The sequence below is a fragment of the Podarcis tiliguerta genome, assembly GCF_965153285.1.
Source record: "Podarcis tiliguerta genome assembly, chromosome: 9".
Taxonomy (NCBI): domain Eukaryota; kingdom Metazoa; phylum Chordata; class Lepidosauria; order Squamata; family Lacertidae; genus Podarcis; species Podarcis tiliguerta.
This window is the reverse complement of record NC_139542.1, coordinates 60,406,891-60,420,791: the sequence shown is the minus strand read 5'-3', so window position 1 is coordinate 60,420,791 and position 13,901 is coordinate 60,406,891. Positions and strand designations below refer to the sequence as shown.

The 13,901-nt window shown below is 43.1% G+C and overlaps 1 protein-coding gene across 1 annotated transcript in view; it reads left to right on the top strand.

The window, feature by feature from the left end:
- Window positions 1-936: 936 nt before the first annotated feature.
- The window catches only part of DTHD1 (death domain containing 1), a 33,994-nt gene continuing 21,029 nt past the window's right edge, over window positions 937-13,901 (top strand). The window contains exons 1-4 of the mRNA XM_083458113.1: window positions 937-1,351; window positions 4,100-4,886; window positions 5,362-5,695; window positions 7,381-7,560. Of these exons, the coding sequence (XP_083314239.1) occupies window positions 1,093-1,351; window positions 4,100-4,886; window positions 5,362-5,695; window positions 7,381-7,560 (1,560 nt within the window). The 5' untranslated portion in view covers window positions 937-1,092. The remainder of the gene's footprint in view (window positions 1,352-4,099; window positions 4,887-5,361; window positions 5,696-7,380; window positions 7,561-13,901) is intronic.

Genomic DNA, 13,901 nt, shown 5'->3' with positions numbered 1-13,901 from the left:
TTGCTTTCATTTTTATGGTTCGATGGTCTTGTTAGATGGTAAAATGACATTTTTGAATAGTCATTTAAACAACCTTAAAATATCAATGACTACCCTCCTTCTCTTTCCATGGTTCCTTAGCATAATATAAATCCCTGCCTATTTTACATAAACCAAACTCTTCAGGATTCCATTATTACACCCACCAAAACTTATTTACACTGTTGAATTTATCTTAATGCTGCCAACTTTTTCAAGAGTACACAATTTCCCCCATATACTCAATAAACATTTTCCAATCTTTTTTAAACGTATGTTCTTCTTGTTCTCTTATTCTGTATGTTAGGTCTGCAAGCTACGCATAGTCCATCAATTTAAGTCGCCATTCTTCTTTAGTTGGGACCTTGCTCGTTTTCCATTTAGGGGTAAAGCCCTTTTGTAAGCTGTACAAGTTGGTGACCAGCACTACAACTTGTGGTATCAAATTCCACAGTTTTACTGCACACTGTGTGAATAAATACTTCTTTTTGCCTGTCCTGAATCTTCAAACATCCGCCTTCCTTGGATAACCCTGGGCTCTAGAATGATGGGTGTAGAAGGAAAAAAATTCTCTATTCACTCTCCCTACACCATGCATAATCATTTACACCTTACTCAACTTTTTTTATAAACTAAAAAGCCCCAAATATTCTCATTTTTCCCCTCAGAGGAGTTGCTCCCTCCCCTTGATAATTTTGGTTGTCCTTAACTGAACTTTCTCCAACTCTGCAATACCCTTTCTGAGGTGAATCAACCACAATATTCAAAATATGGTTGCACCGTAGATTTGTGTAATGAAGTTATGATATTTGCTCTTAACCCATTAGATTTCTAATCATGTATTAGTCTTTTGTATGCCAGTTCTCTTTATTCCATGAAGGCCACACCTATTTGTCACCTAGTAACTCCTTTTTCATTGTCAACAGTAAGTCCATGTTTCCTTGCCAGGTGCTTATTTTGCTATAGGACAAGTGTACACTGTTTCTTAGCCTTAGCAATAAATACTAGAGGACGAACTCTCTTCAGAAAACTGTTCTACTGGGAAATCTTTTGCTTTTAGTTCACGAGCTGGCCATGGAAGCTGTTACTGATAATCTAGGTCAAATACTGGAAGAGATTGGGCACCAAAACTTCAGTTTAGGAGAGCTTCTTAAAGGTGACAGTAAGGACAATGAGAAGATAGTGGAATTCCTTCCAGAACTCATTCCTCTCCTTCTAGAGCTCATGAAAGCCTTCACCCAGCAACTGGAAGAGACTTCTAAGATTCTGCAAAATACCTATCAGCTGCTGGATGTTGTTCATGACAAAGGCTGGAAGCAAGCTTCAATTAAAGGCAAGTAAAGTTAAATATGTAAATCAAGGACTATGTAGCAACCAATTGCTCAAGTGGAAGACTCAGCATACATAGTTGTATGCATTTTTAGAAATTGGTTTTCTATTACAAAAGTTCTAGAGAAAGCAGCAAACAGATACAATTTATTTAAGGCTTCAATCAGGCCCGTAGGTGAGTAGAGCTTAAGGAATTCACAGAGAGCATCATAAATAAATATGAAATAGCAAAAAAACCCACTAAAAATAAGCAGTCTTAAAGTTGTTTAATTTACCAAATAATTTTAATAACATTATATTCAAAAATTGAAAACACGTCAAGCGAGATTGCCAACTTTAGAAACACACTCTGCTCTTGTTGCTTTAACAACCCCTCAGTCTGAAGAGATTAGGAGGTGAACACGATTGTCTCTATGATATGACAAGCATTCATTCCTGCAGCTCATAAAGGCACCCTCTGGGGGTGGTTTATAATCACTTAAACATATATGTTGTTGTTTAGTTGTTTAGCCGTGTCCAACTCTTTGTGACCCCATGGACCAGAGCACGCCAGGCACTCCTGTCTTCCACTGCCTCCCGCAGTTTGGTCAAACTCATACTGATAGCTTCGAGAACATTATCCAACCATCTCGCACTCTGTCGTCCCCTTCTCCTTGTGCCCTCCATCTTTCCCAACATCAGGGTCTTTTCCAGGGAGTCTTCTCTTCTCATGAGGTGGCCAAAGTATTGGAGCCTCAGCTTCACGACCTGTCCTTCCAGTGAGCACTCAGGGCTGATTTCCTTAAGAATGGATAGATTTGATCTTCTTGCAGTCCATGGGACTCTCAAGAATCTCCTCCATCACCATAATTCAAAAGGATCAATTCTTCGGCGATCAGCCTTCTTTATGGACAACACTTCCGCAAATTACAGGAAGTTGTAGGAGTGGACATGGCAAGGTCGGATTCCTTCTGAGAGCACAGGGGGGCGGGATAGGCAACTGGTAATAAATTGGTAGTTTGCAAATGCACAGGTTGAGCAAGACAGAAGCAATATGCAGGCACACAAGCTAAGTTCCTGAATGACATCAATTCAGCTTGCCAGTATCTTGAATGATGCTTTGAGAAGTCAAGGACCTTTACTATTTTGCCTCCCTCCTCCACCCAGAGCTAAATCCAAACTGAGACTGCTTTGTCTTCTTCCCTTTATCTCCATTCAGACAGGTGAGATCATGTTCCAGTTGGGATATCAAGGGACCATCAAGCTCGCATTATATCTATCATCTATCTATCTATCTATCTATCTATCTATCATCTATCTATCTATCTATATATCTTACAACCTGATATCCATAATTTAATAGACAAAAATGTTTTACCTAACTCCAAAGTTCATTTACGCCTCGGCTTCTGAGTCATGAGCCTAAAGAAAGCAACAAAAGGAGCTTTCTTTTGAGAAAACGGTGACTTAGATTCACCTTAATGTAGGTGTTTGATCTGAATCAGTTCCTTTTTAGATTCTTCTCCAAGAAAGTACTCTTCTTCTCCAAGAAAGTACTCCTGGACAAAAGCCCCTGTCCTCCTTTCTTCCCTCCCTCCCTGTCTCTCTTTTGTATAAAATACTCCACAAGAAAAGAGGAGATGAGAGATGAGAACAGAGTCTGCCATTGTGTTACAAAACTGGGCAATCAAGGTCGGAGAGGGAAAGAAAGCAGCAGCCTCAAAGGAGTCTGCATGATTCTGAAGAATAAAAAGTACTTTACTTGCTACATATTGAAAGTACTGCTATGTTGGCAGACAGAAGCGACAGGGAAAGGTCTGATTGAAAAGGCCACACTTGGACATACATTCTGTAAAACTTAGATTTCCAAAACATGTGGGTCTCTTCCCTGGGCAAGGCTGTCATTACTGCCAATTACAGTGGTACCTGGGTTCTCAAATGCCTTGGTACTCAAACAACTTGGAACCCAAACACTGCAAACCTGGAAGTAAGTGTTCCAGTTTGTGAATTTTTTTTGGAAGCCGAACGTGCTCCGGTTTGAGTGTTATGCTTCCAATTTGAGTGCCGCACTTCCATTTTGAGTGCCACACTTCTGTTTTGAGTGTTACGCTGTGGTCTGACTGTTTTTGCCATTTATTTTGTGTTTTTGTTTTTGCGGGGTGTTTTTTTGTGTGTGTGACTGTGTGGAACCCAGTTCAGTTACTGATTGACTGGTTGTGTGACTGCAGTACATTGTTTATTGCTTTCATTTTATGGACCAATGGTCTCGTCAGATGGTAAAATTCATGTTAAATTGCTGTTTTGGGGTTGTTTTCAAAAGTCTGGAATGGATTAATCCACTTTGTATTACTTTCTATGGGAAAGTGTGCCTTGGTTTTGAAACGCTTTGGTTTTGGAACGGACTTCCAGAATGGATTAAGTTTGAAAACCAAGGTGCCACCGTATTTGCAAATTGTCAACATTTAATCTCCTGTACTCTTCTAGCCTGCCCAAGAAACAGAATGGGGGGTGGCTTTGCAGATTAAGATAAAGTTAGGGGACTGAAGCAATCTTGCTGAGCAATCTTTTGTTAATTACAGGTAAAGGTGGGGGTGCTTGAATAAATCCACCTTTTCTGCAGCCTCCTAAAAAAAGTCTGTAGAAAATAGATAAGGGAACCAAGTTGGGCAATGATAACAGTGTATAAAAATGGAAGGACATGCTTAACCTTTTCACCTGAACAGATCACAAACAATGTATTACCCGCCACATATATTTCTGTTTGCTTCTTCAGAGCGGAGCAGCCTTGCAGACTGGCTTCAGAAATTAAACAAGCTCATCTTACATGTTGCCAAATACTTTGGAGACTTACAAAACAATCTGCTTGAAATGAGCTGCAGAAAATCGGATGACGTGCCGTTTGTTCCGTGTATCCCTTGGAAATCTGTGCATGATGCTGATAAAGAGAAACCAAATGGCACACAGTTATTGGCAGGTGTCAGTCAACCATTTCATGAACCTTCATCCATATGCATAGGGGAAAACGAAACCCAGATGGCAGAAGACAAAACGGTGGAAACTGAATCAGGCTCATCCTCAAATGAAAATATAGCTGGCAAAGAACAGGAATTTCCAGTACTTGTGAAAAATGAAGATCAGCAACAAAAATCCATTGCAGTGCCAAACCAGGACAATGGAATAGGTTCTCAATCAGTGCTATCTTCCACTCAGAAAATTTCAGAAAACAGAGATTTGGAAGACAGTTCAGGAAACAATGGGGAAAATGTGTCCAGAAAGCTGGAAAACAGCAGCGCAAAGCATCTGCAGACGTGTCCTAATCAGGAAAAACAGACAGAGATAAAGGAAGCCCTGAAGCAGATGGGAAATGGGAATTACAGGCTGATAGCCGAGCCAGGCAGGAGTGACAAAGATGTCAATCAAAAGGAGACAAGTATTGAAATTGCCCAAAGCTACCAAGAAAATTGTACAAGGTCAGGAGACTTGCATAAAAACAGTCCCATGCATCTGTCTTCCGGTGAGCTGGAAGGAAAGGACAATGAAAGTGGCTGGATGACTAAAGAGTAAGAGCAAGTGGTCTTTTGGGGGAGACACAACAGTAGCCTTCGGGACAAATTCCAGAGGGGGGGGTCATTGTTAGTCTGTTGCAGCAAAAGCAGCTAATAATAATAATAATTTATTATTTATATTCTACTCATCTGGCTTTGTTTCCCCAGCCACTCTGGGTGGCTCCCAACCGAATATTAAAAACACAATAAAACATCAAATATCAAAAATATTTCGGCCTTGGGAGCCGAACATTCCAGTTCCCGAACAATCAAAAACTGGAAGTGATTGTTCCAGTTTTTGAACTTTTTTTGGAAGCCAAACATTTGGCGCTGCTTCTGTGGCTTCCAACTGGCTGCAGGAAAGTCCTGCAGCCAATTGGAAGCTGTGCCTTGGTTCCTGAACCGTTTCGGGAGTTCAACAGCTGCAAATCGATTCGAGCTATTGGTCTTCTTTACAGATAATATGGGTACTCTTGTATTTTGTCTGCAGGTTTCTTGTGAAAGCGAATGGTCTGAGTGAACCTGAAATAGCCTGTTGCATCAGAGCCCCTCTCAGTGTGCTGGAAAATCTAGTCATCCGAGTTGTCAATGATTTGAGTTCATTGGTGGTGGATGGTTCTGAAGAACTGGTCAGCAACGTCATCCATGCTGAGTGCTGCTCTTCCATTGGCCCACCAACCATTCATTCCATCACCATCGCGATCCCATTTATTTCACGTTACAGAGGAATGTACAAAGATATTATGGTGAAGGTGACTGATGTCAACTTTTGGTCAAGTTATTTGACTCCTGTCTCCTTGGAAGGGCACCAAGGGAACCAGAAGGTTAGTGAATTATTGTCAAGGTTTGGTGCTCAATCAATCAATCAAATCTTTATTACGGTCACTGACCAGGGTGGGGTACAATCATTTACAATCTGTAAAACATTTTGGAAAGCTAAAATTATTACAACAGAAGGTGTATATATAAAAGACTATAAGAATCTAAAAGAGCTAAAATAATCTAAAAGAAGGGTTAGGAGCATTAAATGGATGTGGAAGAGCACAAAAGGTTGGTATATAAAAGGCTATGACTATCAATTTACAAAGCATTCTGATATGGGTGTTCATTAAATCTAGTTGTAGCGCAGGACATCAACCGACGGATTTTGAATGCTGCTATGCGGAGCCTAGCAACACTGTATGTTGTAGCAGGGTTGGTATCTGAAAGCAGCAGGGAGGTATAGAATTGTCCTGTGTGCCCTGCGTACTTATGGAGTAGTGAGGAGATGAGGTTAATACGGATTTGTCAATAATACAGGTACTGGAGAAGCACGTGCTCTATTGTTTCTGTTTGTCCAGAATCACAGGGGACCCCAGAAGGCTTTAGATGAAATCACTTCCCGTTTCTAATTCATGGGAAGAAAGCAGAGCTATCACACACCCTGAACCACATACGATGGAGCTCACCTGAAACAGGGAATTCACCCCCTCTGGCCACATGTAGCTTATTTTATCACAAAGGTCTTCTAGACGAGCATGTGCAGAGTATCGGGGCCATCACTGAAATCCTCCAAAAGAAACAAGCAGTTAGTCATGCTACAAATTACAACAGCAGAGTAGGGAATGCGGGTGGCACTGTGGTCTAAACCACTGAGCCTGTTGGGCTTGCTGATCAGAAGGTCGGTGGTTCGAATCCCTGAGAAATGCTGATTTAGAATAAGAAATATCTTTATATAATGTAAATATTGACCAACCAGGGGCTGCCATTAATGTCACCTCAAAGCATTGGGGAAATTAAAATGGAGGTTCACAGATCCCACTAGCAGGGCAGAGATCCGCACTCGGTCTACTGGGTCTCAAACAACTGCACCCGGATGCCAGGTGCTGCTGCCGAGTCTGGGCAGCCCCCAACATAATTGCTCCTTATTTGATATTGTTATGTACTGAGTTGAATAGGATCCAAAATGCAGCAGTCTGATTGGTCCTAGAACAATAGGATTCAGAATGCAGCAGTCTGATTGGTCCTAGAACAATGCAGCAGTATGATTGGTCTGCAGGAGCCACCCAATCCAGCTACAGGTGGAAGTGAATCCACAACCTGATTGGCCTACAGGAGAATTCTGGAATTAGCCAATCACGTGCAACCCATTGTGTAAATAATGTATATAAAGCAGATAGTTTGGGGAAACTTTCATTCCTCCTCACCGCTATCCACTATGAGCTGAATAAAAAGCATGAAATCCACTCTAGACTCTGAGTATATTTCAGATATATTACCAAAGCAGTGAGGGAAGAGACCACAGGAAGTGATACTCATATCTCTGCGGTAGCTAAAACTGCAAAGCAGCTACATTTCTGTGGCTGTCAGATAAAGTTGCCCGGAAACAGAACGGAGAAAGCAATCTTTCACTGTGGTTGTTAACTCTCAGGTTACTTCCCTTTTATACCTCTGATTCATGCTGGCATACAGGTTAGAATTCATTTATCGTTATCCACTTCAGCATTTTTCACTAATTTCTATCACACAGGGGACTTTTGCGGAGGTGAAAACCAGCCAGCTTGGCCTTTTTTCGGTGGTCTCATGCTTAAAGACGGAAACAGTCACCATTCCAAAGAAAGGACTTTCACGAAAGCTAAGTATGGATCCCAGAATTTCATTTTGCTGGCCTCCGTCAACTTTTAGTTCTCGAGTAACAATGCACCTAAAGGTATGCTTAAAAAAAAAAATTGCTGGGGGCAAAAGGGTATAAACACCTTGCTTTTTTATTTTTTGGAATATTTTATTAGTTGAATATAAGAACAACATATAATCAAATACAAGCAATCCGATACAGTTTTCCCCTAACAGCCCCCCCCCCAAAAAACAGCCCCATCTACGTCCAGGTAATTACATTAGTAATATAATCAAATAAAAAAATATTTCTACAGTTGCTGGTTTAAGAAATATCATTCCACATGCTCCCATGTGTCTTAGGTGGTTTAAATGCATGTTCTTTCTTTGATGCATATGTAATAAAGGAGGACCACGTTATGTAAAAGTTATGTAGTTTCTCACGTTGTTTTCGTCCACGTACCCTTTCTGTTAACTTTTCCATCAAAATTAATTCCCAGACATAAGCATACCAATGGGACGCGGGTGGCGCTGTGGGTTAAAGCCTCAGCGCCTAGGGCTTGCCGATCGAAAGGCCGGCGGTTCGAATCCCCGCGGCGGGGTGCGCTCCCGTTGTTTGGTCCCAGCGCCTGCCAACCTAGCAGTTCGAAAGCACTCTCGGGTGCAAGTAGATAAATAGGGACCGCTTACTAGCGGGAAGGTAAACGGCGTTTCCGTGTGCGGCTCTGGCTCGCCAGAGCTGCGATGTCACGCTGGCCACGTGACCCGGAAGTGTCTTCGGACAGCTCTGGCCCTCGGCCTCTTGAGTGAGATGGGCGCACAACCCTAGAGTCTGTCAAGACTGGCCCGTACGGGCAGGGGTACCTTTACCTTTACCTTTAAGCATACCAAACTTTATATAGGTTCACGTTTAATGTCCTCCAGGGTCTAGCAACAGCAAGACATGCTGCAGTTATAAGATGCACAATGAAGTCTTTGGCTCTAAGAAACACCTTGCTTTATTAGCAGAGATCAGGGAATGGCTATAGGAGAAGCTGGGCCAAAGCCCAAAATGAGTAGGAGTAGCTCATGGGCAAAATGGTTCCAGCGGTGGAATGGCTCTTGGCTGCTCTGTCCACCTAAAGCCCTCATGAGATCCCTCATCCTCCTCTGGGTTCTTGTGAGAGCCAGCTGGGAGGATCAAACCCCCTATTTCCACCCCCCAGAGTAGAAAAATGGTGCCCCACACTCAGGGCTCACAGAGCTGTGGCTGTTCAGAACATAGCGAAGACCTACAGTAACCTGATACCCAAGAAAAGATTTGTTTCTGCATGGCCATATTGGGGAAGCTCAGCTGCGGAATGGAGCACAGTTTAGTTCGTGGGCCATGACTGAGAGGTCCTGTAGATGGAACCTGCCATATAACGTCCATATAACTTTTTTTAAAAAAAATCATTTTCAGGGAATTGAGTTTGGGCATTCCCCTTACAACCCAGGTGTAGGAAGAAAGTATGGCATGGTTTCTATTCCATATGACTTTAGACACCTAAGGTTAGCAATCAGTGAAGGAAAGAGTCTGCAAAGTTTTGGTTTTTTTTCCCCTTCTTTAATATTAATACAGTGGTACCTCAGGTTACATACGCTTCAGATTACATACGCTTCGGGTTACACACTCTGCTAACCCGGCAGCGCAACGGCAGCAGGAGGCCCCATTAGCTAAAGTGGTGCTTCAGGTTAAGAACAGTTTCAGGTTAAGAACGGACCTCCGGAACACATTAAGTACTTAACCTGAGGTACCACTGTATTATTATTATTATTATTATTATTATTATTATTTATTTATTTATACCCCACCCATCTGGCTGGGTTTGCCCAGCCACTCTGGGAGGCTCCCAACAGAATATTAAAAACACGATGAAACAGCAAACATTAAAAGCTTCCCTAAACAGGGCTGCCTTCAGATGTACAGGTTAAGAACAGTTTCAGGTTAAGAACGGACCTCCGGAACGAATTAAGTTCTTAACCAGAGGTAGCACTGTATTCTAAAAGTCAGCTGTTTATTTCCTTGACATCATATGGGAGGGCATTCACCAGGGCAGGTGCCACTACCGAGAAGGTCCTCTGTCTTGTTCCCTGTAACCTCACTTCTCACAGGGAGGGAACCACCAGAAGGCTCTCAGCGCTGGACCTCAATGTCTGGGCTGAATGATGGGGGTGGAGACGCTCCTTCAGGTATACTGGTCCGAGGCCGTTTAGGACTTTCAAGGTCAGCACCAACACTTTGACTTGTGCTCAGAAACGTACTGGGAGCCAATGTAGGTCTTTAAACAAGTGACCTCTGTGCCATATAACAAACTGCTTTTGAAAGGCCTTTCAGGACCAAACTAAACTTTATTTTTATTGCCTTGCGCATGTGTGTGTGCTTTAAAAATGTAAAACTAGGCATGGCTTTGCAGGTGCAATTAACATTGAGACCACATCATGGGTGCAAGTGAGACTCAACCTGCCTCTCTCCAGCCATTATCCTGATCCTGACTTGCATGATAATGGACCTTGAGGGACTTCTATTAATACTAATGGGAGCTTTTCCCAACCCCAAAGATAGATTTTCTTTTTTGGTATGAGAATCATTCCTGGGGAGGAATGATCCTCATACAAAAACCTCCCTGTATGCTGTGATCCCTAACCTGCCCCCCCCCCAATGGCTGGTATTAAAAAGCAACAACCAGTCATGGCTGCTAACAGCACAATAAAAGATGGATTTTGGCCCTTGGTTTCAAAAGGGTATTGCTATGTGGCATGGCAGGCTACCATTCAAGAAACAAACTCCAACAATGTAGAACTAATTGTGCATTTCTTTAGACTCTGGGCAAGATCTCAAGCAATTCATAAATGCAACTGCCAATTTGTTGTCCATCTTCCTTTTAGTACAGTGGCTAGGAGCCTATGTTGTTGCTGTTCCTGTTAAGGGATTCTTGATATTGAGAAATAGAGGCTGTCATTCACTTCATCCCTGGGTGGCAGTAAAAGCTTGGGAAAGAACGGCTAGACATTTACCATTGCGTATTTATCCTGCAATGTTAACTATGCAGTTTGTTGTTCAGCTCCTGCGTGGCTGCATTTTTCCTGGGAGGTATTTTGGGTTTGTCTGTCGTCTTTATCATTCAATCACAGAGCCAGTGTGGTGTAGTGGTTAAGAGCGGTAGTCTCATAATCTGGGGAACCAGGTTCGCATCTCCGCTCCTCCACATGCAGCTGCTGGGCGACCTTGGGCCAGTCACACTTCTTTGAAGTCTCGCAGCCCCACTCACCTCACAGAGTGTTTGTTGTGGGGGAGGAAGGGAAAGGAGAATGTTAGCCGCTTTGAGACTCCTTAAAGGGAGTGGAAGGCGGGATATCAAATCCAAACTCTTCTTCTTCCATCATGCCCTACAATTCTGGGAGCCTGTCTGTGTGCTTGCTTTCTCCTCCTGAGACACTTTGCTGATGTTGGTTGGACAAGGTACCGCCGGAATGGGCAAGCAGCATGATGTACTGTGTTTGGATAACCTGCAGACGAAAGAGCTCTTCATGTCCGTTGTTCCCTAAGGACTCGTACTTGGAAAGAGCTCTGACAATTGTGTGTCGAGGTCCCCAAGCCACCCCAAATAACTCACACATCACACAGAAATTTTGTTTAAGGTTTTTGGCATAATTTTGGCCAAAACTTTATTAAAATACAAAAATGTGAGTGTTTGCATTGGTTGCAACTATCTGCCCCCAGTGGGGACAGACTGACATTTCGCAAGCTTGCGAGAGCCAGAAAAGGGGAATACATTTTGGGGATAGCGACAGAGCAGGGAACCTGCCCTCAGCCCCAAATGCAACCAGGGGCTCTTGCATGGCCCTAGCCCCTTGACAGGGTTTGGACAAAAGCAATGGTGAGTCCCTGTATTCCTTTAACGGAATACCCTTGCAGCAGCAGCATTAGAGGGACAGGCACAGCCAATCCATGCCTCTCAACCAACCAGTTCCATAAAACCAATGCCTAACCACAACCTTACAAGTTGTGACAATTTGCTACGCAGTAGACAAAAACCAGATGGCACCAGCCAATCAGCCAGATGGACAAAATTCCTACCGGGCCCCTGCCCCAAAGCAGACAACCCCATGACAGGCGTAGCAAGGTCAATGAGAACAACCCTAAATATAGGGGGGAGACTGGCAATCCGATGCACGGGGCGAAAAGAGGAAGCTCTACGCTTCGTGCAGGGAGTTTTAAGGTTACTAGCTGTCAATCACAAAATGGCAACATTAACTTCTTCCTAAAAACAAGGGAAGCCCAATCGCAACCGTGGCCAATGAACAATTAGCCCACCCCACAATTTTGGTGTGTCTTGTCAGCCCCCACTGCAACCCGTGCTCTCCATGAAGGAGAACACGCTATAGCAATGTTGCTCCCTGTTTCGGGGAGGCCTCAATTGCACCAACAGTCGCCGCACCAACCCACACCCTCCTATCCTACCTATTTCCATGGTTGCCCAGTAACTCTAACTAAATAAAGTGAGGAAAGATTTCCAGGCAGGGCCGGCCCAAGATATTTTGACACCTGAGGCAGACCCCAAAATTGGCACCTCTCCTTTCCGCCAGGGAAGAATAGGTGAGGGAAGAACTATATCAGGAACAAATACACTGAGATTTGCTGCCCCTGTGGATTCTGCTGCCTGAGACAGTTGCCTACCCTTGCCTCATAGATGGGCCAGGCCTGCTGCCATGCTTAACAGAACTGGAACAATAATTATTATAAGGAAGGGAGCAACAGCTAGCGCAGCTGCTCTGCAAATATTCCAACCATTTGGTGTGCATTTAATTAGTAAACCAATAAGAGATAATCTGACTCAAATGAATTCTTTATATTCCACGTGCTTTGGCAGTTGGTTGTTCTCTGTTGCCTGTTCTAATCTACATTTCGCTTTACAGTATGCAGCAAAACAAGAGCAGAAGTTGTTGCTCATTCCATTCGGCAGATGCCCTCAGGAACTCAGTCCCATCTGCCAGAAGTATAAAGGGAAGTTCTCCATGGAGAGAAGGGGGATTCCCCTCTGTGCATCCAGGCCATTCATTCGCTTATAGAAAAGGGAAGTCCTTGTATGTACATGAGAGCATTGGGTCATGGCCTGTGGCCATCGTTCTGTTCAGTCAGTGAGCTTTTGTCATGCGTAACAGGAGAACAGCCGCATGAGTTACTTCATAGTGGTCTTAAATCAGAGGAAAGGATGGATTTGGTAAAAATGGCAAGTATTTGGACTGTTATTTTTAGTGAAATGATGCATCTCAAAATGGAGAACTTGAAAACAGCCCAAGGGCTGGGGATTGGCACAACCTTCCCTTGACCTTCTGAAAGTGCCCTCCCACTGCCAACAAAATGAGCTGCTGAACAGGACTTCGGATTGCAGTTGTCTGTGGGTCAAGGAGTACCACTTTGCTGGTGTTATTCTCTATTATTAGATTTTAATTTGATCCTGACTTTTTTTTAAGGAGGTAATTTAATTATTATTTAATTTTATGTCAATGTTATATATTTGATGTTAGCCGCCCTGAGCCCAGTTTCAGCCAGGGAGGCAGGATACAAATAAAAGTTGTTGTTGTTGTTGTTGTTGTTGTTGTTGTTATTATTATTATTATTATTATTGCAGTGGCATTCAAAGGGTGTGGTGCATCACACTGGTGTGGCAGGAGAGGAATGCAAGTGGAGCAGGAAGCTTCAAGGACAGTCAAACAAACATTTGAACATTTCATTCTACAGTCAAACCTCGGTTGTCAAACTTAATTCGTTCCAGAAGACCATTCGACTTCCGAAATATTCAATAACTGAAAACTGAAAGCGGAAGCCTCCTCAATACAATAGGGAAACTCAAAATGGAAGCTGCATAGCACGTTCGGCTTCTGAAAATTGTTCAAAAAACAGAGCAGTTACTTCTGGGTTTTCGGCGTTTGGGAGCTGAAACGTTCCAAAATGGAGGCATTCGGAAACCAAGGTTTGACTGTAATATAGTACAGTGGTACCTCGGGTTAAGAACTTAATTCATTCCGGAGGTCCATTCTTAACCTGAAACTGTTCTTAACCTGAAGCACCACTTTAGCTAATGGGGCCTCCCGCTGCTACCGCGCCGCAGCTGCGCGATTTCTGTTCTCATCCTGAAGCAAAGTTCTTAACCTGAGGTAATATTTCTGGGTTAGCGGAGTCTGTAACCTGAAGGTACCACAGTATAGTATAGTATAGTATAGTATAGTATAGTATAGTATAGTATAGTATCAAAATGAGAGCAAGAGCATTAAGTGATACTGAAGACAATCTTGGTGTTTTTCAAGGTATTTCTTATCAATAAGAAATTCAATGTGGTGCGAGCAAATGTTTATTCTGAAAGTGTGGCCCAGAGAAAAAAGTTTGCGAACCACTGTTCTGAAGGGAAAGACAAT